Consider the following 25,010-nt stretch of genomic DNA (forward strand, 5'->3'; position numbering starts at 1 on the left):
GCACAAGATTTGGTATGGTCGTTGCACTCATCATGTACAGACAAGGTTCACTTGGTTGTATCTGACCCCGCCCAACAGGAAGTCGGTTATGCTGGCTGGAATGTGGAGATTTCAAACATTCCCACTGTGTTTTGAGAGGCTTTCAGGGGCTGAAAATTGGAAACATGAAACTTTTCAGTGGCCGAAAATTGGCATGAAACTTTACATTTCTATTTCTGTTAACTTTTCACTTGATATTGCAGTTTAATGTAGTGCCTCCTGAGCTCCATAGCGCCACCTAGTATTTGAACGCAAATTTGACACCCTTGTACTGCACGAACAGTCAGGGAAATTTGCCATACTCATCACACTTTGCCCACATTTCATAATTCTTTGGTCATTTCTTTTAGGCTTTGGACAGTTAGCTTCATAGCGCCCCCTAACATTTCTGAATTATTTTAATTTTGTGGTTGCCACATAGTTTGTCTGATATTTATGAATTGTGGTGGAGACGTTGTCCACATCATGTCAGACATATTTCCCATTGGCTTGTATTAGCTCCACCCAACAGGAAGTCAGCCATTTTGAAAGTTTCATGTTTCTTCATATAATTTTAAGAAACTCTTTCGTACTCCTTCTACAAAGATAATCGGATTTACTTGAAATTTAATTATTATAAACTCCAGACATATGTGATTATAAATTGCAAAGGAATAGTGGATATCTTAAATGAGGATGTAATGGTGGGAAATAGATTTGCTTGACACACAACACTAAATCAGATTCAAGTCTTTAAATGGTAAGGAGACAGTTGGTTTGACAGTCATGAAATTTCGCATGAGCATGAATGCCATCATTGTACAAATTTTTAACTTTGTTTTGACTCCGCCCAACAGAAAGTCGCCCAATTTTGGAATTCGTGCATTTTTCCATATTTTTCAGAAATGCTTTCATACTCCTCCTAGAGATTTTACTGGATTTCCTTTAAAGTTGGTTGGAATAAACTTCAGATATATGTGATTATAAATTGCCAAGGAATAGTGGATATCTCAAATGAGAACATAATGGCTGCAAATTGATTTGCATGAGACACCATGCCAAACCCGGAAGTGGACATAGGTTGATGTTTGGTTTGATCAGCTTCAGCTTGTGCATGGCTAATAATGGGTCACTCCTGATTACAGTAATATGACAATTATGAGTTATCCTTATAGTGCCACCTAGATTGAAACTGTTATATTGCACTTTAAAAAGAGTTTATATGGGTTCACAATATCGATTCATGTTGATTTACTAGAGGGTTTGACTGATTGGCTTGTAAAATAGTCACGTAAACCTAGAAAATTTAAGGCGGAAGATTAATTTGAATAAGGTTTACTGATGTGTGATTAAGGTGTTGTAATTGCCATAAATGACACTATGCTAAATAGGAAGTGTGAATAATTCTGTGCTGGTTTGAACATAATCAACATTGGAATACAATAAAGAAAAAGAAAAATGACTGCTTATATCACCTGCAGCAAGTAGAAGAAAGACAAGATGAGCTTAGCTAAAGGTACTGCATTATATATACTTCCCATCAAACGTTTGAACCTTCTGTATTAATATTTTTGGTTGAACTTCAAGAAATGGACTCAAATTAAAATCTCCAGAATTAGAAAATCCAAGTAAGAAACGGATCTACGTGAATTGAGAAATGTTCACTGCAGAGTTTCCGTTAGCCGGTAAATACCGGTTTTTTGACCGTTAAAAATTTAAAGTGTCTCATAAACTCAAAAATTGTTGGACACAATGTCCAGTAAAAATATTAACACGGAGCAGACATTAAACAAAGTACATTTGCAATTACACACCTAAATAAGGTGTGTGCAAAATTTGTTTGTTCAGGTTTCTAGTAGCATTATCACAGCTCCAGGGTCTCAGGTTTAATCCTGAGCTTGGATTACTGTGCGTGAAGTATCTGTGCATGTTTTCCCCATGTTTGCTTGGGTTCCATCCCGGTTCTCTGGTTTCCTCCCACCTCCCAAAAACATTCCAGTAGGTGAATTGGTTATGCTAAATTGCTTCAGGTGTAAACATTTATCCCATCCAGGGTGAAGACCTACCTCACACCCAGTGTTCCCAAGATTCTGGGATTGATGTCTTTTGAAATTAGTAGCAATACAATTTCTCTTCACTTGAACTAAGAGGCCCAAACCTGTTCCAGCATGACAAAACATAAAGTGATGTCTAAGAAGACATGGTTTGCCAAGGTTGGTGTGAAGAACTCAAGTGGCCCTTACATCAACCTCACCGAGCACCGTTGGGATGAACCGAAATGTTGAGGCCTGCTCCCCGAACTTCAGTGCCTGACCTCATTAATGTGCTTGTGGCTGAGTGAGCCTGCCAGCCATGCTCCAAATGCTACTGGAAAGCCTTCTCAGAAGAGTTGAAGTTAATATAACAACAAAGTAGGGACTAAATCTGGAATGGGTTGTTCAACAAGCACATATGGCTGTGATGGTCAGGTGTCAACAAACCTTTGGCCATGCAGTGTATATGTCAGTGCTGAGTTGAGAAACTGAGTCGAGTCCACCAATCCAATATTACCAGCTATCCACAGTGCTTTGATTACTGTGTGTTTATTAAATGATGGGCTTTAATCTCTAAGACACTCAAGTGTTCAGTAAGTGAGCACCGTGTGCAAAAATCAGAGTAAAGCTGATGTAACCGATACACTCATAGCAGTGCGACACACACACTCCCATTTCTGTTTCACTGAAAAATGAAGACCGAAATAACAAAATGGTGGTCCCTGATGTTCAAGGAAGAAGTGGTGTGGACATACGCAATAGATGGAGTACAATCAGTAGTTTTACATCTAAAGTTACTTAAATGGTTGTTTTAACCAATAAAATGTCCCATGACTGTAGACACAATGTAGGTGTACCTAATGAACCGGCTTCTCTGTGTAAGCTTATAATGTAGAATGTGGGGATGTCACGATACCAAAAATCTAGTAGTCGGTACCGATACCACCAAAAGTACACAATACTCGATACCAAAGTCGATACCACGGTGTGGTATAAGAATAAAATTTTAAAAAATAAAATAAAACAACTCTCCTGGAGGACATCCTCCTCCGGCTGATACTGGCAGAGAGGGGGTGTGGGGGGGGGGAGGGAGAGATAGAGGGAGTAGCTTTTCCCGTGTGCTTGTAGGCGTTCCTCTTCTTATTCACCACTTGTGGACCGACTAAAACACTTGCACGTATTTGCTGCCCCCATCAGGTCCGGAAGAATCGCAACCTCAGTACTTTTGGTATTTTCGTTACAAACGGTACTAACACTACTGCAGAAAAACAAGTACCGTCACGTTTTAAGAATGTTGGTACCGATTTGGTACCGAAGTATTGGTTCTCGTGACATCCCTAGTAGAATGAAAAGAAAATGGCGTTTTGTATTTTTGATTTAGAATAAAAAATGTGGTTTCGTACTTTTGCTAAATTACTGTGATAAATAATGCCAATTATTGGTGTTAATGTTGAGCAAAATAATTCAGAAATGATGGTTTTAAAGGCCTACGTATACCACTACAAACATACTCGTACCACAATAAGAAAAGGATATTAGAAGCTTTCGTGCATTAGCTTGCACCGGTTATCATGCATCGTAACGGTTACATATAATCAGCTTTGCATGACTGTCAGTCACACAGCTGTGGTTTGTTTCTTTCTTTCTGAGAAGCTGTAAAACCGGCCATTTGATCTGCAACTACTACCTACTGTGATATACATGCACCTAATGTAACACTTTATATAGAGGAATGACAGTAAAAACCCACCCTTTGCTCTGATGAATATTATATTTATATATTAAATATAATATTTATAGTGTGTATAATATATGTGTGTAATATAATGTTTAAATAAAGGGTGAAGAGAGGAAGTTGGCATAGTCTTGCATGTGACTGGGTTATGAAACAGGATCGGAGATGTGGTGATAGCAACGTGTTGTCTACATACACACACTGGACCTGATAATGAGCTGAAGAGATAAAGAGATAGAGATAATGACAGATTATTTACTGTTCCATATTCTCGAGATTTATTATAACAGTTAATCAAAGCTACAGCTGCTCAGGTGTCATGCTCTTGGCAGTGTAGATTTTGTACCAGCTTGAGTTTTGAGTTCTCTTGATAATGTTTAACACAAAGAGAGCACATTATCTTGGATTTAATGCCTGTAAACATTCGTTCCTCTTCAGGTTGTATTCTTCTGGTACTGTGCTATATGATGTGGAGATGCTCCTTTTGGTTTGTCTTTGGTTTGGTCAAACATCAACTGTTATATTGACCCTGTAGCAAAGTTTTATAATAAGGCTGGGACACTTATGGAGTTATTGATCATTATCAATAAGTAATTTATTCATGCATTTTCCATCCACTGTTCCTGGCAGGAATCACAGTGGCAACAGATTGAGAAGATCAGCCCAGATTCATTTTTATCCATGCTTCGTCAGAGGTGGATTTCCTATGCCCGACACTAGATGGTGCAATTTAGTGACACTAGCTACCGTCTAGCTACCGGTATTTCACAAAGATGTTTTTTGTTGACAGTGGCCAGTCGTTAGTGAGATATTATTATTATTATTATTATTATTATTATTATTATTATTATTATTATCATCATCATCTAGGCATGTTAGTGTTGTTCCATTCAGTTTTAACTAACAGGCAGTTGAATTTGGTCCTGCAACACTTGATCTGCAACACTTTTGTGACAAAAATAACTTTGGCCCATTTATTTTTGATTGTAATAGAAATTCTGAATATTGAACTACATACATGCTGCTCAAAATAGTAAAAAAAATTTAAAAAAAATACAAAAATCTATATTTATTTTTAATTTTGGCCCAGTTTTTTGCTCTTTTTTTTGTCATCCCAGCTTACCTCTATAGTGTTACTATACACTCTTAGAGGGAAAAGATTAAATCTACAACCATTAAGGGTTTTTAGGTCTAGTAATCTTTTTAGGTTTTATGTGGAATCCCTTTAGGAAACGATGAACCCTTAACTATCAATAGAACCCTCACTGCCTGTTGTTGTTAAATGCATCTCAGCTTAAAAGGCAGTGCATACTCAGTTTTCATAGTTCTCTGGAGAGGAATTGATTCATTAGCACTATGCAGTTATTTTCTGCTGTAAAATGACTTGGCTCATTAAAGTTTTGATGAATTATGGGGTTAAAAAGATTGTGATGGAGCACAGAATACATAGAACTGTGTAGTGAGACCTTCAAAAAGGTCAGACTGAGCATATTTTGTAGCAGGAAAAGTCTCATTTACAATATGTCTTGCTGCTCTGAATAAATAACGCACTGTAATTACACCTAGCATGATGCTATCAAAAACCCTGGCTATTCGTGAGCTGTGATTTAAAAAAAACAAAAAAAACAAAACTACAGTATGTGCCAATGCTTTATATTAAGGTACTACTTAAATAACCTTATTTATTTGACTATTTACCATAAATATCTGATAATAAACCATAAGCAATTCTAAAAACAAGATACCTGATTCATTTTTATTTAACTGTTGACTTTCATTATTGCATCCCTAACTATAGAAATAACATTAGAATAAGCGCATCAAAACATAAATCTGTTATTTGTCTTGTAACCGGCATTACTGTCTGAGTTGCTGTTATATAAAATTAATCAACACATTCTGACCAATCACAATCAAGGATTAATTCGTTGGTATTAGTGTAATATGATTTATCAATAAATATTTAAATCAGTGTGACAGTATGACATGTGACTGATGTTTCAGTCCTCCCTCATCCAATTCTGTGGAAACAAAACAAACCAAGCTACACGCACACACCCACACACACACACACACACACACACACACACATACACACATATACAGTGGGGGAAATAAGTACTGGACACGTCAGCATTCGTTTCAGTAAATATATTTCCAATGAGGTTATTTACAGGAAATTTTCATCGGACATCAGTATTAACTCAAGAAATCCGGAAATATAAAGAATTCACAACATTAAAGTCCATAATTAAAGTTATGTGTAATAAAGTGGAATGACACAGGAAAAAAGTATAGAACACGCTAAGAAAAAGCAGTTCTCCAAGGAAAGGTAAGGCAAGGAACCATCTGTGCAAATGAATGTCAGCTGGGTTAGTAAATTGATGGTCTATAAAAAGGCTTTTTGTTACTAAGGTGTCACACAAGAAACATCTCATGATGGGTAAATTATGTTTCCGGTTCATCACTTTGCCTTCCTTGGACCACTGTATACTGGGAGTACCCCTCAAGACCTGCCATTTTGGAGATGCTCTGACCCAGTTGTGTAGCCATCATAGTTTGGGCCTTGTCAAAGTTGCTCAGCTCCTTACACTTGCCAGTTTTTCCTGATTCCAACACATCAACTTCGAGAACTGACTGTTCGCTTGTTGCCTTTTATATCCCAGTCCATGACAGGTGTCACTGTAACGAGATAATCAATCTAATCCACGTCACCGGCGAGTGGTTTTAATGTTATGGCTGATCAGTGTATGAATGTATGTATGTATGCGTGTTCTCCATCAGGCCGGGTGAAGGATAGAACATGGTTAGACCTTGTCCATTGGAGACATTCTGTTGACTCTCATTTTCTTCACTAATTTTGTTCTCTTTCACACTCAGGAACTCTGTGGTGTTTGTTGGTGCTTATTGTGTTAGTTTTTATATGTATACTGGTGCTTATTTTTATGAAACATGGCTGCATTCAAAATGAGACTTTGCTCTCAGTGGGTTATCATATGTATAGATACACTGATAAAAATAACTAAACATCAGCTGTAAAGGACATGATTTTGAACAGGAAATGATGAGGGAGACTCTTGTTTAAAGAAGCAAAATGGTGATTTTGGATCTAATTTTTACAGCGTTGGACATTTTAATCTATAATGTTCAGACTTCCACAATATGTAAAAACTAAATTGCCAATAATTGGCATTTTAATTGTGTACTTTTAGCTTAAATTAATTAAGTACCCATTACTGGGATTCGGTTGGTTACTTCAGCCAGCAGACAGAATTTCCCAGACTCAAACATTGGGATTTTTCTGGAAATCTTGAGTAGTTTCAACTTTAAGTGGCACTCTATCCATAAAATTATGCAAAATATTCATTTGTCAGACACGTTATCAATGAACTATTTTTGATAAACTGAGCAATGCCTGAACAATGGTGTGAAAAAATGTATTTTTGTAATATGAAAAAGGACATATTTTAATTATAAATTGCCTCATTTGCATATTTTTAAAGAAAGGTTACAAAAAGTTATTGTATTATATAATATATAATACTATTTTGCATTTATACATACAAATCCAAAGAAATAGAACATGTTGAAAAACTTTATGTGTAAAAAAGAGTTCTGAATGAAGTATTGTCTGCGAGAAATTGTTTCACAGAAATCATTTTTTATTGTGCAAATGTGTAAAAGTCTATGAAAGGTGTAAGAGTATTGATACAAGTGCACGTCACTCCTGCTGATGTAAAGTCCTTTCTACAGCTGCACATTTTTTTCTTGCATTTGAACTATCCAATAAGTAGCGATGCTACACAACCAATCAGGTAGCAAGTTTGATTCAACTAGTCAGAACAGCAGCAGTAGTTATATAGTGAATATTTTTAACCTTATTTTTAACCTTATTTGACTCCATGAGCGAGTCCTGATAATCTGCCCAAGTATCACAGGCTGAGTTAAGAAGCATGGCTGACTTTTGACCGTTATAAAAGATAGTAAAGTATGCATGTATCATCAACTGTGTCCGAGGGAGGAAATGTTGTGCATCATGTGCCTTAAACATACAGTAAATGTGCAAATGTCTCTTTTGATGCCACTCTGGTAGTCTGGTAAAAAGCCAAAAATACGAAAAATCTGGTCAAAAATAGGTTTTTCCTTTATCAGTAATACACAACTCACCTTTTAGAAAACATAAATATATTTCACCTAAATGCTATGGAAATGTTTTTATTTAGGTTATTATATAACTATGTTTTGGCGATTTAATAACAGTAGCAGTGGCTCAGTGGTTAAAGGCTTTGGGTGACTGATCAGAAGGCTGGGGTTCAGGCTGCCACTGTTGGGCCCTTGAGCAAGGCCCTTAACCCTTAACTACTCAGTTGAAGAAATGAGAACTGTAAGTCGCTCTGGATTACGGTGTCTGGCAAATGCCATAGTATGTAACAAATGCAGCAAAAAGTCATTTCTGTCTACAGATGTCTAAAAACCTTGCTAGTTAAGTGTGTTTTACTCACATGGTAAATGTCATGCCTTGATCATGTTGTTGGATAGCTTTGTTCCGTAGCGAAACGGATCAGTTTGGTTTGTAATCAGATACCCGGTGCTCGTGCACCTCATTTGGAATCTTTAAAGTTTCCTTCTTTTTCACTTTTGAGGGTAAAAGCCTGTAGTTTTTAGAACTAGAATTAATTCAAAATCAAAATTTCACCATGTCAAGGGTTTCCCAGGCAACAATGCTAATCGGAAAATAGCGAAAAAGCACTAATCAGACCAGGACGTGAAAAAGATGCTTAGACGATCATAAATAAATGACTGTGACTGCCTCCAAATAAACAGAGCAGGATAGAGAACACCCAGTAATGGTGATGGTTTGGCGATGGATGTCATCCGGTGTAATGATGCAGCGTATCTGGCTCATGTGCTCCAGGTGAATGACCCGTTCTGCTGCAAGCTGGCTGAATGCCAGGAAAAATCAGGAGCTGTAAAGCCAATAGTTACAGGAAGCTTCAATAGCTTAACCATGATGCCCTTTGCTTACCTGTGTGTGTATGTGTGTTCAGCTCATTCTTGCTTTGATTCTCATCATTCACATTTTCGGTCTCCTTTTTTGTTTTTAACCTTTTCATTCATGAATTAGGAAATCCTGATCAAGGATTTTTTTTTTTTCCTCTGTGTGTTTTTACTCTTCTTTAGGCATAAACATTTTTTTTTTTACCTTCATTTTACTTTTACATACATTTTTCAAAAAGTTATTGAAGTGTCCACTCCAGTGGACTGCATGCGTTCGAACGAAGAATTAGTGTCCACTCTAGTGGCCATTATGCAGTTATTCTATTGAAATCCTTTTTGAATAGCTGTCCTCTGTAGTGACAACTATGTAGGAAAGGGTTAAATAATACCCTTCCCCCCCCACTCCCCCGACACCCTCTCCTTCTTACATTTTCTCTGCCTTTCTTTTCAGTGGAAGGGATGAAGGTGGTGGAGATTGAGAAATGTCGCAGTGACATTAAGAAGCTAAGGGAGGAGATGGCCTCCAGGAACAACAGGTCTGTCTCTGCCCACCTTACAACAAATCAACATCTCAGCCTGTACTGAAACATGCTTAAGAAACATTACAGCTTTTTCCCTTCAGCTGTACTAATGCTGAACTCCGCTACTAAGCATTAACTACCAGCCTCCACTTAACAACTTAACATTAGCATTAAATACCATACTATACTGTATCATACATTAGCACTATCATCTTCAATTATTTGTAAGTACTTGCACATTACTGCAATTCTCTGTCATACTACAGTTGTTTATATCAGACTATTATTTGCAATTTATTGCTATTTGCACATCTACATTTACTGTAATCCACTGTATGTTTACCTCTATCTCAGCCTATTGTACCCCAATTCCTATTTATTGCATTTCACCTAATTGCCATTTGCATCACTGGTATGCATCATTCTGTTTACCTTTACCTGAACACTCTTATCTTATATAACCTTATTTATTTAATTTAACTTATTACTATTTGCACAACTGGTTGGATGCTAACTGCATTTCATTGCCTCTGTACTTGTACTCTGACAATGACAATCAAGTTGAACCTAACCTAAACTTAAGTGATATATGAGGATCAATTAGAGGATGGTTCTTGCTGGGCAAGAAAGGTCTTTTATGTTGACAGTGGCAACTAAACAAATCATCCTGTTACAGCTGACTCGTTTAAGGGTTCAGGATTGCAGAACAAAAGGGGTAATGATTAAGAATTGTCCCATTGACCAGTTGCCACACTGTAGTGTTCTACTGCGAGATAAAACAATTTATAGTAATTCACACCACCAGAGTGCTTGCCAGTTACGTAAGCTTTTGGTTGATCAAACTCCTGCTGAACTTTAAAAAGAAGTCCAAGGAGGCATAAGTGCAATAATCGCTGCAAGATTTCATCAGTAAGGACAAAATATATAACATTAAGGATTAAAGGACTAGGCTAAATATACAAAACGTAAACCCTTTAGGGATTATGAGGCACAAAAAACAAATGTGGAGATCCTAAAAAGGAGAAAGCAATTAAAGGACATGGTATTCCCCAAACACCCAACGAATCATTGGTCTTGTGCTATCACAGCAAGTCAGATGGGGTGCAGAGAGACATAATAATTATCATCCCAAACAGGATTGGTGCAATGATCCCATTCAATTCATACCAATTAGTTCAATGGTAGTTGCAGGCTAGCCGTCAGTAGTGAGCAGAGGATTAGATTTGTGCTTAGCTGGCTCTTAATAAGGGAACCAATTCAGGAGAACTGCATTATCCCTTTTGGCGTCTTGATGAGCTGACTAATGAACACATACTCATCTGTTCTCGTACCTGAACATTCTCATTAGTCGGGCTTAGTGAGAGAGAGAAAAAAAAAGACATTTAGATGTTTAAAAATCTGTTTATGTGGAGTGTTTGCCAAAAAGGCACTGTGTAACAAGTCCTTGTTACAATAGTATATTATTATATACTATATATTGTTTTTCCTTACAGTCTGCACTACTGTACCAATCAGAATTGGGAATTTAACCACGCTGTGGTATATTATACCTTATTAAACCACATAAGGTTCAGTCGCCTCAGTGTTCTCAGTAGAGTGCATTGTCTGTCTTTTGCAGCAGTTTCCTGGATGACAACAAGAAGCTGACTCCTCGCAGAGATGTGCCTTCTTACCCAAAGGTAAAACTACAGACCTGTTATATGTGCTATTCTAGTAGTGAATTTATGTTCTTAAATAATAATGGATTTGTAGTCGGTTGTCTGTGTTATTTGACCTACAGTGGTGCTTGAAAGTTTGTGAACCCTTTAGAATTTTCTACATTATGACCTAAAACATCATCAGATTTTCTTTAGAAGTCCTAAAAGTAGACAAAAAGAACCCGATTAAACAAATGAGACCAAAAATATTATACTTGGTCATTTATTAATTGAGGAAAAAGATCCAGTATTATATATCTGTGAGTGGCAAAAGTATGTGAACCTCTAGGATTTGCAGTTAATTTGAAGGTGCACTTAGAGTTAGGTGTTTTCAATCATTGGGATGACAATCAGGTGTGAGTGAGTGTCCTGTTTTATTTAAAGAACAGGGATCTATCAGAGTCTGATCTTCACAGCACATGTTTGTGGAAGTGTATCACGGCATGAACAACAGAGATTTCTGAGGATCTCAGAAAAAAGAGTTGTTGATGCTCATCAGGCTGGAAACTTTTACAAAACCATCTCTAAAGAGTTTGGACACCAATCCACATTCAGACAGATGGTGTCTGACTGTATAGTATAATATTTTTGTCTGTATACAAAAATATTTTTATACTGTATAGTATAATATAATGTGTTAGATCATATTTATGCTGGAATCTAGAAAACTCTAAACTTTCAAGCACCACTGTATCCACAACACTTTCAATAATGAATAGGACATTCATTATTGCGTCTTTAACATTTTTATTTTATGAGTACACTAATCCTGTAGACGTAATCAGCTGATGAGATGCGTCTTGATGGGTCTCTTATGAGACGAATCGGCAGTTCACCAGAAAAATATGAAAAGATGCAGGATACTTTGTACCCAGGAGTTTATTACACTGCTAGTCATGTGATATTTCTTACATTTCTTTACAGTTTATATACTATTGTAGCCACAGATCAAGCCAAATTATATAGAATAGTAATTAAATAAAGAAAGCTAAATCTGTATGGAACTGCTCACTCTCAGATGCTACCGCAACTCTTAATGAGTGCTTTATCTAAGTCAGGTGATCTTGGAGGGTAAACTAGTCAAGCCCATAGGTTTACGAGATTCATCCACAGTGCAGGTGTTAACTAGTGTTAAAATATAAATATATGGTGCGCTACAAGTGCCTCATTAGTTTGATCAAGAATTTGGCCTCTGATTAGATTAGATTAGATCGAGATTGTTCCTCAAAAATAAATCATTTCCAACATTTCTCACTTCACTAAACATTCATGATTCCCTTACACCTGTTCCAAGGTTAGATTTATATATATATATATATATATATATATATATGTCCATCTTATATGATACCAGTCCATCTCTGGGCATTGTTCACACACTTAATCACACTTACAATCAATTTAGAGTAGCCAGTCTGTCTATCGGTATGCTTCTGTGGTGTGGAAGGAAAGAAAACACACAGATACAATGAAACTCCTATTGGACCACTGGACCATCCCTAATTCCTGACATTATACTCCTAAATACTTTATCTGAGGAAGCTCTTCCAGTAGTGTTGTAACCTAACATCAAACACTATCAATTTGGAGCTTTCCAAATTGTTGTAATTCTGACATGACATGAACACAGTAGTAATCGGGATAGCAGGTGTGTATCAGGTTCAGTGTATCAGGTATCAATGGTGGCCCCAGCCAGGCGTTAGGAGCAGAGGGTTAACTGGGAGCTCTGTCTGCCTGCAGTACATGCTCTCGCAGCAGACCATAGATGCCCTCAGAAAACCCGCCTTCGATGTCTGGCTGTGGGAATCCAATGAGGTAAGATTCACTAATGCTCTGCTGTCTGTCTTTCTCCTCTCTTGTCTCCTGTTGGCCTTCGTTTTCTTCCTGTGTGTTTGTATGTGTGGTCCCGTATGTGTGTCCATGTTTGTCTGGATTGTACATTGGTCTGCGTGTAGTATCACCTGTCCAAAGAGACGATAGACGCTTTGAGACAGCCGATCTTCGATGTGTGGCAGTGGGAACCTAATGAGGTGAGGCCAAGGAGGCCATAAAACATTTCTTGTTGTCTAATATGTAAACATTCATTATATACATTAGTTGATAAATATTTGCCATTTCACTTAAAAGAAGAATAAAGGTAATTTATTAAATACCCAACTTAAGAAGTGCTATATACAGGATATATTTGGAAACTCCTCATGAAAGAATATGTAAAAATTCTACCTGAATCCACTTTTGATTTTAAATGTGATGATATCATCATCTGAAAACCACTTGCCGCTGGGGATGGGACCTTAAACAGCTTAAAGATCAATGAGATTACTGTGGATGTTACCACTCAGAAACCATAAAGATGATCAAGGATGAATAGTTTTGCACTCAAGTCTCCATCGTTGAACAGTTGATAACTTCATCAAAATAGACTTCATGTTAAAACTATAATGAATTCAGAATTAACTCTGAGGCTTATATTCACAAGTTGGTCATAAGCTCACAATTTCCTGATTACACAATTGCACTTTTTGGCTACTGTATACAGTATACAGTCATTGAAGGGAAATTATTTATTTACTTAATTTGGGTTCCCTATTGAGTCTGGTTCCTCTCAAGATTTCTTCCTCATAGCATCTCAGGGAGTTTTTCCTTACCACAATCGCCTCTTGCTTGACCATTAAGGATAAATTTAGAAATGTAAAATTTATATCTGGAATGTATATATTTCTGTAAAGCTGCTTTGTGACAACTTCCATTGTTAAACGAGCTATACAAATCAAATGGAATTGAATTGAAATTTTCATTTATGAAATATTTTTTTTTGGTCTTACCAGGAAAATTATTTCATCTTATTCCATATTTCCCTAAGAATTAAAACATGATGGGGGCATCCCAAAGTGTTTTATCTGTATAAAACCAGGGTAGTTAGGAACCAGGGTAGTTAGGAACCTGGTGATAGGAATGAGGACATGAGAGCGATGCTTTTGACTTTTTAGCACTTGTCTTGACAAATTCAAGTCCTTTCAAGAAAACAAAACCAAAAGACCTTCGCAGTTCTTCTACTGTCATTGGTCTGTTCACGGACAAGGTCACTGGCAGCTCTCTGACGTCAGCTCTTTGTCTTGAGTGTCAAAAGCCACTCAAAAAAAATAATATATATTACACTACAATTGGATGTATTTCTTTGTGAAATTCAACATCATTGGTGAATTCAACAGCACTGTCCTATGTCAATAATATTCTGTGGTTGAAAAGGCGCAACACATTTAACAACAAGACACACTACGTACTAAAAAAGATCCACCAAAGGGATGAGTAGACTGTTGGAGGTTTAATTAGTCATGTCTCGTATTAATTAGAAAGCTTTAAGCCATGTGAAGGTTTTTATGACCTAAGACTAGGTAACCAACCATATTGCCTATAAACTGTATATTTCTACCTCAGGTAGCATTGGTGCTTCTATAGATGAGATGACCTGCTAATCCGATACTGTATGTGTTTTCCAGATGCTCAGTTGTCTTGAGCACATGTATCATGATCTGGGTTTGGTCACAGACTTCAACATCAACCCTATTACGCTGAAGAGATGGCTGGTAAGGAAAGCTCCTGGACTGCTATGCAACACTGATAAAATGCTATAAAATAATCTTTATTAAATTCTTAAAAATCTGAATTTTATCAAGTTGATTTAACTTTATTCACATACATTAAGTACAAGTGTACATGGTACAAGCCAACACATAGGGCCATAACTTGACACCAAACATTCTGTTGTATAAATTATTTACATTGTGTGTGTGTGTGTGTATTTATGTATACTGGAATATTTGATTGCCTACATACATTTCTTTGAGAACCAGTGTCGGTTTTATTTGCCCTGTATGTTACACATACAGTACAGGGAATTGTAACGTACTAATAGAATACTGGACTATTTATAGATATGCAGAGAAGAACAAGAAATAGATAAGGAAATAAACTAACCTAAAGTACCCCAAAAGGATAAATAATATATGCTAAACAACTCTGCTTTATGTAACACATCAAAATTACACAATTGTTTTGTTTTAGCAAATTCAAGTTCTTTAAAAAAAACAAACCCAAAAGACCTTCACAACGCTTTTACTGTCTTCGGTCTGTTCACGGACAAGGTCACTGGCAGCTCTCTGATGTCAACTCTCTCTCTCTCTCGAAGGGTCAAAAGCCACTCACTGAAAAAAATAAAAAAATATTAGGACCACCTGTAGATCTGCTTATTTATGCATGCTCACTAAAACTGGAAGGTTAAAGATTTGAAAAACATCATCAAACCTCATGAGCCTGTGCCAACTGTACCTCAGATTCTTGTTCTTGTCTGACAGGAGTGGATCCCGATGTGGTCTTTTGTTATTGTAGCCCATCTACCTCAAGATTTGACATGTTGCGTGTTCTGAGATACTTTTCTGCTCACCACGGTTGTAAAGAGGGCTTATTTGAGTTACCGTACCCTTCATGTTCGCTCAAACCAGTCAGGAGATTCTCCTCGGACCTCTCTTGGCCTTAAGCTCTTGACCTGTATCTGCATGATTTTCAGCATTGTTCTGATGCCATATGATAGGCCGATTAGTTAATTGCATGAACGATCAGGTGTAAAGGTGTTCCTAATAAAGTGGATGCATTGCCGCTTTCCCAGTAGAGATGCCGGATCCCTGACCACAATGAAGGAATGAATAAATATATGCTAAGGAGGAAGTATAATGAAATAGATGTATAAATGAATATTATCTACAGTATGTACAGTACACATGAGAGACCTGTGCAGGATTATATACCTGTGCAGTATAATACAGTGTGATATTAGCATTGTGCGATGATACAGTAATTTGCACATTGTACCTGTACGTGGTACATATAATACAGTTTGTACAGATGGTGTGGAGCAATGAAGGAAGTGCTACAGCAAGTCATGTGCCTCGTTGTTTGGCTACTACTGAGCTTAAGGGTCCAATGCAAATTTAATTAATAGTATAACTCTTCAGTGTAGACTAGGTTGAATCTGTCCACACACATCAGTGTGTCGCGTCGGTATGTACGTGCTCAAACATGACAATTCTTTCTGTATCCTCTTTTTTTTTTTTTTCTTCTCTTTTTGGTTTTGTAGCTCTGCATTCATGACAACTACAGGAACAACCCATTCCACAACTTCCGCCACTGTTTCTGCGTCACACAGATGATGTACAGCATGATCTACCTCTGCAGCCTACAGGTAAAACTCTTCCCATAGCCTGCATCCTCTTCTCCTACATACACTCACAAAAAGTTTGCATCCCGGAGTTACAAAATTTTTTTACAAATTCAAGACGAATGAATCGAATTCATAGCAACAAGACATTTAATGTATTTGGTTTCACAGATTTTCCTTCATTAGTACAAGTAACAGAAATGATTACATAGTGCACATTTAAGCTTTAACTCCAGATGTCGTGCATGGGACTTCTTCCGTTCAGATCGGCAAATCTAGAGGGTCATGACAGTTTATTTTCAGGCTATTTTCCTGTTTGGTAAATTGTAATGTTTTTTAATTATTATTATTTATTTAGAACAATTACATTTTCATTTCATCCATTTACAAAACCATGGGGGTGCAAACTTTTACCCTCAATCTGTTTTAGATTGATGTTCATAATGAGTAACATCAGGAACCATTCATTTAAAACCCATCATGATGAGTAAATAATATAACAGGCAGCGATATGTATAGTAGATAGATGATGATGGTAGAGCTTTCACATTGCACTAGTTCTGTCTTCTTCCAAGCTCTTCTATCATGAACAGGAGTAGAGGAAATACACAGAGTATAATTTCTGACATGACAAAAGAATGACTGACGCAGCGTTAAGAAGAGGAAAAGATATAACACATACAGACAATTGTAACATACTAAGACAATAGTATGTTAAGAACAAGAAATAGGTAGGGGAGTAAACTAACCTAAAATACCTACAAAGGATAAATCCTATATTCTAAGCCGGACAGAAAGGAAGGAAAACGAAAGGAGGAGTGTGAGAAGAAGGGAAGGGAGGGCAGAGAGGACGTATGAAAAGGTGAAAGAGATTTAGAGATGCTCTTTAGCCTCTCATTTTCCTCTTTGCACTTCAGTTGCCATGGAAATCTATTTAGAGGGTTTCTTCTTAATTATCCAGTCTATAATGAGTGCAGCCACTGGACAGAAAATTGCTTCCTCCTGTTCACAAGAACTGGGGAATGTTCAAATTGCCCCCCTCACACACTCATATTTGCATTTTGTATTTCCATAGATAAATAATTGTTCACCTACAGTATATGAAATTGAACTACACTCGCGGGCAAAAAATGAGCCAGGTCCAAAATGGCAAAATGATTAAATTTTTAATGGTCTTAACAACAAATTGTTGGTCAGAACATTAGCAAGAATTAAACACATGCACCCTGCGACCCAGGGTTGATGTAAAATTCAAGCTAATACATGCCTGGGTGTACAAAATAAAATAAAATAAAATAAATAATAAAATAAAATAAAAATAAGGGCGCACAGTGGCTTAGTGGTTAGCCTCACACCTCCAGGGTCGGGGGTTCGATTCCCGTGTATGCGGAGTTTGCATGTTCTCCCCGTGCTGTGGGGGTTTCCTCTGGGTACTCCGGTTTCCTCCCCCAGTCCAAAGACATGCATGGTAGGCTGATTGGCGTGTCTAAAGTGTCCGTAGTGTATAAATGGGTGTTAGAATGTGTATGTGACTGTGCTCTGCGATGGAATGGCATCCTGTCCAGGGTGTACCCCGACTTGTGCCCCATGCTCCCTGGGATAGGCTCCAGGTTCCCCGTGACCCTGAAGGATAAGCGTTATAGAAAATGGACAGATGGATGGAAAATAAAAATAAAAAGCTGTCTGCATATTTACCCGCTAGGCTTAAACATTTAAAGAAATCAAATGGAAAAGCTCCCATACTAAGTTTAATTTATCTATTTGTTTAATTCTTGCTAATTTCCTGACCAATGATTTGTTGTTAAAACCATTAAAAGCTTAATATTTTGCCATTTTGGGTTTAACCCATTTTATTTATTTATTTAATTTTTTGCTGGCATCTTACTGTATCTGGTTGTTATACTCTTACTGGTTGTTTTTACTTTTATAATAATACTACCATGGGTTTCTCTGTGGTTGAAAACCATTGTTTAATATCGCATTTATAATTTATGTAAAAGGAACTACAGTGTAGTTTAGTCCGTCCCGTCCCCCCCCCCCACCCCCAAATTACAGTGATCAAGACTTAAAGACTTACTCAATCAACAATAATAACAATAATAAAATTCTGTCAGAGTTGTCTGAGGGTCCGATGCCTTGTTTATTTGTGATGTGATGTTACTTCGTTCCAGGATTTTATAACATTACAAACGCTGACCTATTGTAGTATCTGCAACTTAAATGAGATATGACAATAAATAAATTGCTATAGGTATCATACTGCACTTCCAGTATATTTTCTTCAGGTTTGTCATTTTCAGTTGTAGGACATAGGGATGAACCAGTGACCATAATATTAGGAATCCCACAGCAAACTGTGTGTGTTTTCGCAGGAAAAGTTTACACAGGTGGATATTCTGATCCTCATGACTGCAGCTGTGTGTCATGATCTAGATCATCCTGGATACAACAACACGTAAGATAATACCCATTAACACATGGATGAATTAATATCAATATTATTATTCTATATTATTTACTTATTAATATAGTCACTGCAACCCTGACAAGGATAAATCAGTCACCAAAGATGAATGAATGAGTAATATATAGCCAATTTCTTTCTGTATCTAATTATCTCTCATTCTCATTCATTCTCTCTCTCTCTCTCTCTCTCAGGTATCAGATAAATGCACGGACAGAGCTGGCAGTGAGGTATAATGATATTTCTCCTCTGGAGAACCACCACTGTGCCGTAGCCTTTCAGATCTTCTCTCAGCCAGACTGTAACATCTTCTCCAACTTTGATGCTGAAGCCTTTAAACAGATCCGTCAGGTGTGTTTGAGTGTGTAGTAAGAGGATAATGCAAATATTCACAAATAACTTCATGTGGGTAGCACTTTGGATCAGTCATAGCCTGATTACTGTTAATAGAAATAGGCACTACAGGTGGTGATGGTGTTTTGTCCCAGGTCGATGGTGTCAGAGAATGATTACTGGAGGATTTGAAAACTTCAATCCATCCAAAAACAATCACTTTTTTAACCCTGTATTTACACTAATAAGTGACACGTTGCTTCAGGGTTGTCTGTTATGGATATGTTGTTGCCTGTCCAGTTTTTCAGTTCCAATAAGAAAAGCTAAAAAAAAATGTACAGCTTGCTGTTTAATTTATACAAATCACTGTGCATCTTTGTTTACAATCTATTTCAAAAGAGTAATTAAACCCAGAAAAAGAAAAAAAAATTTCTTTTGGTAATTTTTTTTGTATGGCAGATATGAGAACTAAACACAAGTAGGAATCGAATCTGAGACAGTAAACAACACACAACATACGATTGGTCAGAGGAATTTACTCTAGTAACAGCATCACAGCTCTGCTTTATTATTAAGTTCTGGTAGTTATTCGCCTGTTTTGACTGGTCACTTGAATTGAATGGATTTAATGCAAGTCTCAATAGCTCAAAAATAAGCCGGCTTATAAATAACACGAACTTGGACCTAATACGTTGTCATTCAGAAGTCCAGGAATACATTTTTTTTTTGTCTAGCCAGTCATTTTGGATGTGTGTGTATTATTGCATTAAAGAAGAAACATACCAAAAGATTAAAAACCAAAAATATGAACAAATTGTCTGACGAGTTTAGCCACCGATCTATCATTTTGACTTTTTCATTACTACTATGTTGACATACACTGTTCAACCATTTTAGTATTTTTTTTATATGTGATAATGAAGGAACATCTGTAACAACCCTAACACAAAAATGTCTTGTCCTAATGATATGGAACACTTTGCACTCAGCTTTATGTAATAAATAAATTTTTACTTGTTGCTTTGTGGCTTTCTGATGTCATAACAGGACAATCCTTTGGTCACTCCATCATTTTGTGCGTTCTACGTTCTTTAACAGGGCACCATCACTCTGATACTAGCTACAGACATGGCTCGGCATGGCGAGATCCTCGACTCCTTCAAACAGAAGGTGGAGACCTTTGACTTCACCAATGAGGAGCATGTCACCTGTGTGAGCAGTGAATTTATACTTTCTCTTTGACAGCTTGTAATAATAGCACAGATGTTTATGGGTGCGCATAGTGTTGTGTGATGGACTGGTGTTCGGTCCAGGGTGTATTCCCAGCTCAGGTCCAGTGTTCCTGGGACAGACTTTAGCTCTACTGCCATCCTGAGCAGGATGAAGTTCTTCCTGAAGATGAATGAATGAATAAACATGTACAATCCCAGTTGGATAATGACTGTCAGTGGTTTCTGTGCCTGTTAGTTGAAGATGGTGCTGATTAAGTGCTGTGACATCTCCAACGAGGTTCGGCCGATGGAGGTGGCCGAGCCGTGGGTGGACTGTTTGCTTGAGGAGTACTTCATGCAGGTGATGGAACTGTAAAAAAAATATTCATCATCTATTCATTAAGAAGCTGTAGTGTTTGATTTGTCACTTTTTAATTTTCTTAGTGGGCATTATTCTTATTATTCAGATTATTCAAAAATCTTGTTTGGTGGAGAAAACTGAAGACACTCTTTTCTCTCTAAAAAAAATCAAAAACCCTAATGCAGAGTGACAGGGAGAAGGTGGAAGGCTTACCCGTCGCTCCCTTCATGGACAGAGAAAAGGTCACTAAGCCCACGGCTCAGATCGGCTTCATTAAGTTCGTCCTCATTCCCATGTTCGAGACAGTGATGAAGGTGAGAAGATGATCAGGGTGATGTTTATGATGAGGTCTTGTACCGATTACTCTTATTAAACACATCGATCGCTTTATCTGATCGATCTCAGTGCATAATGATGCTCTCTTCATCTGTGTGTTCCAGCTGTTTCCTCAGATCGAGGAGGTGATGGTTCAGCCACTCAGAGAATCACGAGACAGATATGAAGAACTCAAACAGATTGACGATGCCATGAATGAGGTCTGGCCTTCAGAAATGCTCTATTTTTCTCAATAAATCTTTTGATAGTTTCCTCTTTTGATATCTGTCGCTCATCTTCATTCTTTCCTTACAGGTCCAGAAAAAGAAGAGTGAGAACCTCACCATGGGAGGGAAAAAGAAATGAGGTGAGTGTACAGCAGCAGTGTTAAACTTTACAGCCCTTAAACGCTACCAATGACGTACTAATCTCAGTAAATCCATATTGGAACCTCATTGATGAATATTTCTAACAGTTCATGTCATGGGTTTAGACAAGAAGTAGTATTTACAGCCGAGTGCAAAAGTTTGCATCCTCCTTGGTTTCTGAATGGGGAAAAAGGGAAATATCCGTCTATTTTACAATTTTTACCTATAAGTATAAAAAAAAATTCAAGGTGCTGAAAAAAATACAAAAATAATCACCGATACATCTGGAGAAAATGGTCACAAGCATTTACACTGAACTTTCTAAATGATGTCAAATTAGGCAGAATCAACAGAGAAAAAAATCAAACCAAAGTATGAAAAATGTTTTGAAAGAACCAAAAGCAGGAAGCGTCTTGGTTTCCAGATCTGAATCGAAGATGACAAACTTGTCAAAAAAAAAAAAAAGATGGGGGGGAGTTGGCCAGTTGAGTTTGAACAGAATATTTCAAGAAGAATAAGGACGTAAAAGTTGTTCCACAAACGTTAAACAACAAAACGTACAACGTGTAACTTTTTTAATTAATAAAAAAATATTCTGTTGTATAAGAGGAACAAAATACTTTGGGATGTGTTTATATGGGAAACAAATCCTAATTGGGCCCAAGCCATATCACCCTGCAGTTCTCACCTGGTTTCCCACTGAAGCTAAGAAGGGTTGAGCCTGGCCAATACCTGGATGGGAGACCTCCTGGGGAAAAGTAAGGTTGCTGCTGGAAGTGGTATTAGTGAGGATAGCAGGGGGCGCTCACCCTGTGGTCTGTGTGGGTCATAATGCCCCAGTATAGTGACGGGGACACTGTAGTGTAGAAACAGCACGGTCTTTCTAATGAGACATTAAACCCGAGGTCCTGACTCTCTGTGGTCATTAAAAATCTTAGGACACTTCTTGTAAAGAGTAGGGGTATAACCCCGGTGTCCTGGTGAAATTCCCCCATTGGCCCTTCTCTATCACGGCCCTCTAATAATCCCCATCTCTGAATTGGCTACAATTAATAGCCAATTCATCTCCACTAATAGTGGCGTGTGGTGGGTGTTCTGGTGCACTACGGCTGCCGTCGCATTATCCAGGTGGATGCTACACACTAGTGGTGGTGGAAGAGATTTCCCCCTATACAATGTAATGCGCTTTGAGTGCTCTGTAAATCTAAGGAATTTATTATTATCATCATTATTATTATTATTATTATTATTAAGACAACTTTGCATCACAGCACCATGTCATTCATTGTTTTCCTTCCTTTCTATATGAATATTTGTGCATTTTTCTTTTTTCAGTCGGGATAATCCGCTGAATCTGAATCTGGATCCTGTAAATTGGAAAGCTGATGAATGTAGAGTGACATGTTGGAAATCTTCCCAGACAATCCAAAGCCTCTTTCAGGGAATGTGAATTTTAATCAGCGCACACACAAGACACCTGACATTATTCCATAGCTATTATTCTCTATTTGCCTTGTTTTTATTTGGTTTTATATATATATATAAGATATATTATTCGGGTTGTACAGATTTTTAGTCACTTTTGTCCTTTATTACAAAAATAAAAAGTTTTAAGTATACTTTTTTTTTGTCGCATGATACTTTAGGGTGAACTTTGTGGCTGTTTGTGGCATTTGCTAGTTCTTTAAATGCTTCACTGCAAAAAATGTCATCTTTGCAAGTGAAAATACCTTGAATATAGTCAAATTTAAATAGTATTTTTTATTATAAGATTTAGGGATGCAACGCAATTTAGGCCGCTGAAAATTTTTGGTTTTTGGCCGAAAGAGAAAATAGGGCGAAAATATATGCCGCCCCGCCACGCCCCTCAGTGCTCGGCACTTATCGTTGCATTGCAACATTACTGAATCCTCGATTTAAAGAGCATCGCTTTGACGCGGAGAAAAAGCAGCGTGCACGGGAAATGATCCAGGCAGAGCTGGAGGTCATGAATGCATCTGCTGAAGGATCGACGCAGTGTTGAGGTGCAAACTCCCTCGCTTTCTGACATGCTTGACGAGATTCTACAGGAAAGCGCCCCGATCCACAGCAGCGCCACAGCAAGCGCAGCTACGCTTTCCATTCCTTACACGTATTTCACGCAGGTATTTATCCACCCCAAGCACCAGCACAGAGAGTGAGAGACTATTCAGTACAGCATCTCATGTTCTTGATGAGAAGAGGAACCGTCTCTAACACCAGAAAGCTGGGCAACTTTCGTTCTTGAAGAGAAACCTGACACTTTTGTTTAAATAGAAAGCAGTCAAATTACATTAAAATTCGTGTAGACCTGCATAACTTTGTTCTTGACTTGAGGCTACATCTGTGTTTTACAGTTTGAGCTTGGTTTTAGTTGTATCGCTGCTGTTTTTTTTTACAATAATCTTTAATTAATGTGGAAACACGTTTACATAAACAGAATAGAGGCCTACTTCATTACTTGACCGCTGTTTTGCATGTCATAATAGATTTCTAGAACTTTACATTATTTGGATAATTGGACCAAAAAATCTGTTAAATTTGATTGTTACAGAACTTAATGAAGAATAATATATTTAGGGTTCAAGCCCCGAAGGGCTGAAGACCCCTATGGTTTTCGTTAGTTTTCTTTTTCTTCGTCTGCTCGGGAAGTCTACGGCAGCCCATAGGACCGCTTGCGGGAAAGTTTTGAAATTTGGTACACAGATACAGGACAGGATGATGTGTTAATACAGCAGATTTGGAGTCTCTAACTTAATCCATCTAGCGCCACCAACTGTCCAAAATTGCACTCGCGTTTATGTTAATAACTTTTGAACTGTGAGTCCTAAAAACAAAATTCTTTTTTCCTCTGATTCCCTGGCTCAAGACGATTCGTTTGAATTTTCTGAAAAACCTACTTTTTCGAACTCGTCCTAGGCCGTCTGTCCGATTTGCACGAAAATTGGCGTGCATCATCTAGAGACACTTACGCTAAAAACTTTTTTTGATAAACCATACAGTTTTTGAATAGCACGTCAATGAATTCGATGTGAGCACGCCAAAATAGACATGAGGGTATACACTTTGAGGTATTGTGATGAAACTTGGAATCATCAAATTGATCTCATTGGATTCAGTGGGGCATTCCGAGTCCAACGATATGAAAATTTCCCAGGTCGGCCATTTTCAATATCTGCCATTTTAAATTTAGACATAAAATGCTGTATTTTACTAATGACCTGGCGTATCATTATGAAACTCTGTATGTGTCTTTGGGACAATGCGCTGAAGGGACTCAAAAAGTTTCAGCACAGTATTATAATGCTATTTCTAAAAATGCTAATAGCTATTGACTCCTTCTGCCGACTGTCATGAGACAGGTCTTCATAGATTCCGTGGTTCATGCCAAGAACAATGATACCAATTATGTCATGGTCGACCAAACTTCCTGTCTGCTATTTTTTAAATATTTTGAAAACATACTTTTTTGAACTTGAAAATTGGCCTGCATCATCTAGATACACATACAACAAAGCTATTCACAGAATTTTGATAAACCATACCATTTTCAAATGGCACTTAAATGAATTTGATGAACACGCAAAACTGAACATGAGGCTGTCTCTCCGCAACACTTTGAGGGATTGCGATGAAACTTGGTACATGTCATCACCATTAGGCCCTGAGGTTACCTACAGAGTTTTGGCACCCAACCGGCCAGGAGATAGCAAAAACGTCTTT

The 25,010-nt window shown here is 37.5% G+C and overlaps 1 protein-coding gene across 2 annotated transcripts in view; it reads left to right on the forward strand.

Annotated features, from left to right (window-relative positions):
* pde9aa (phosphodiesterase 9aa) overlaps positions 1–24,791 on the forward strand; it is a 41,694-nt gene extending 16,903 nt beyond the window's left edge. The window contains exons 7-19 of one of the 2 annotated variants that reach the window (XM_053627471.1): positions 9,236–9,320; positions 10,924–10,984; positions 12,743–12,817; positions 14,503–14,589; positions 16,137–16,241; positions 18,590–18,672; positions 18,876–19,032; positions 20,113–20,226; positions 20,482–20,586; positions 20,772–20,900; positions 21,027–21,122; positions 21,217–21,268; positions 22,605–24,791. In XM_053627471.1, coding sequence (XP_053483446.1) covers positions 9,236–9,320; positions 10,924–10,984; positions 12,743–12,817; positions 14,503–14,589; positions 16,137–16,241; positions 18,590–18,672; positions 18,876–19,032; positions 20,113–20,226; positions 20,482–20,586; positions 20,772–20,900; positions 21,027–21,122; positions 21,217–21,267 — 1,148 coding nt within the window. In that variant the 3' untranslated portion in view covers position 21,268; positions 22,605–24,791. Of the gene's footprint in view, positions 1–9,235; positions 9,321–10,923; positions 10,985–12,742; positions 12,818–12,957; positions 13,033–14,502; positions 14,590–16,136; positions 16,242–18,589; positions 18,673–18,875; positions 19,033–20,112; positions 20,227–20,481; positions 20,587–20,771; positions 20,901–21,026; positions 21,123–21,216; positions 21,269–22,604 lie in introns of both variants that reach the window. The other variant, XM_053627472.1, reaches the window with a different exon arrangement.
* Positions 24,792–25,010: the final 219 nt, after the last annotated feature.

This window comes from Ictalurus furcatus, chromosome 6, assembly GCF_023375685.1.
Source record: "Ictalurus furcatus strain D&B chromosome 6, Billie_1.0, whole genome shotgun sequence".
NCBI lineage: Eukaryota > Metazoa > Chordata > Actinopteri > Siluriformes > Ictaluridae > Ictalurus > Ictalurus furcatus.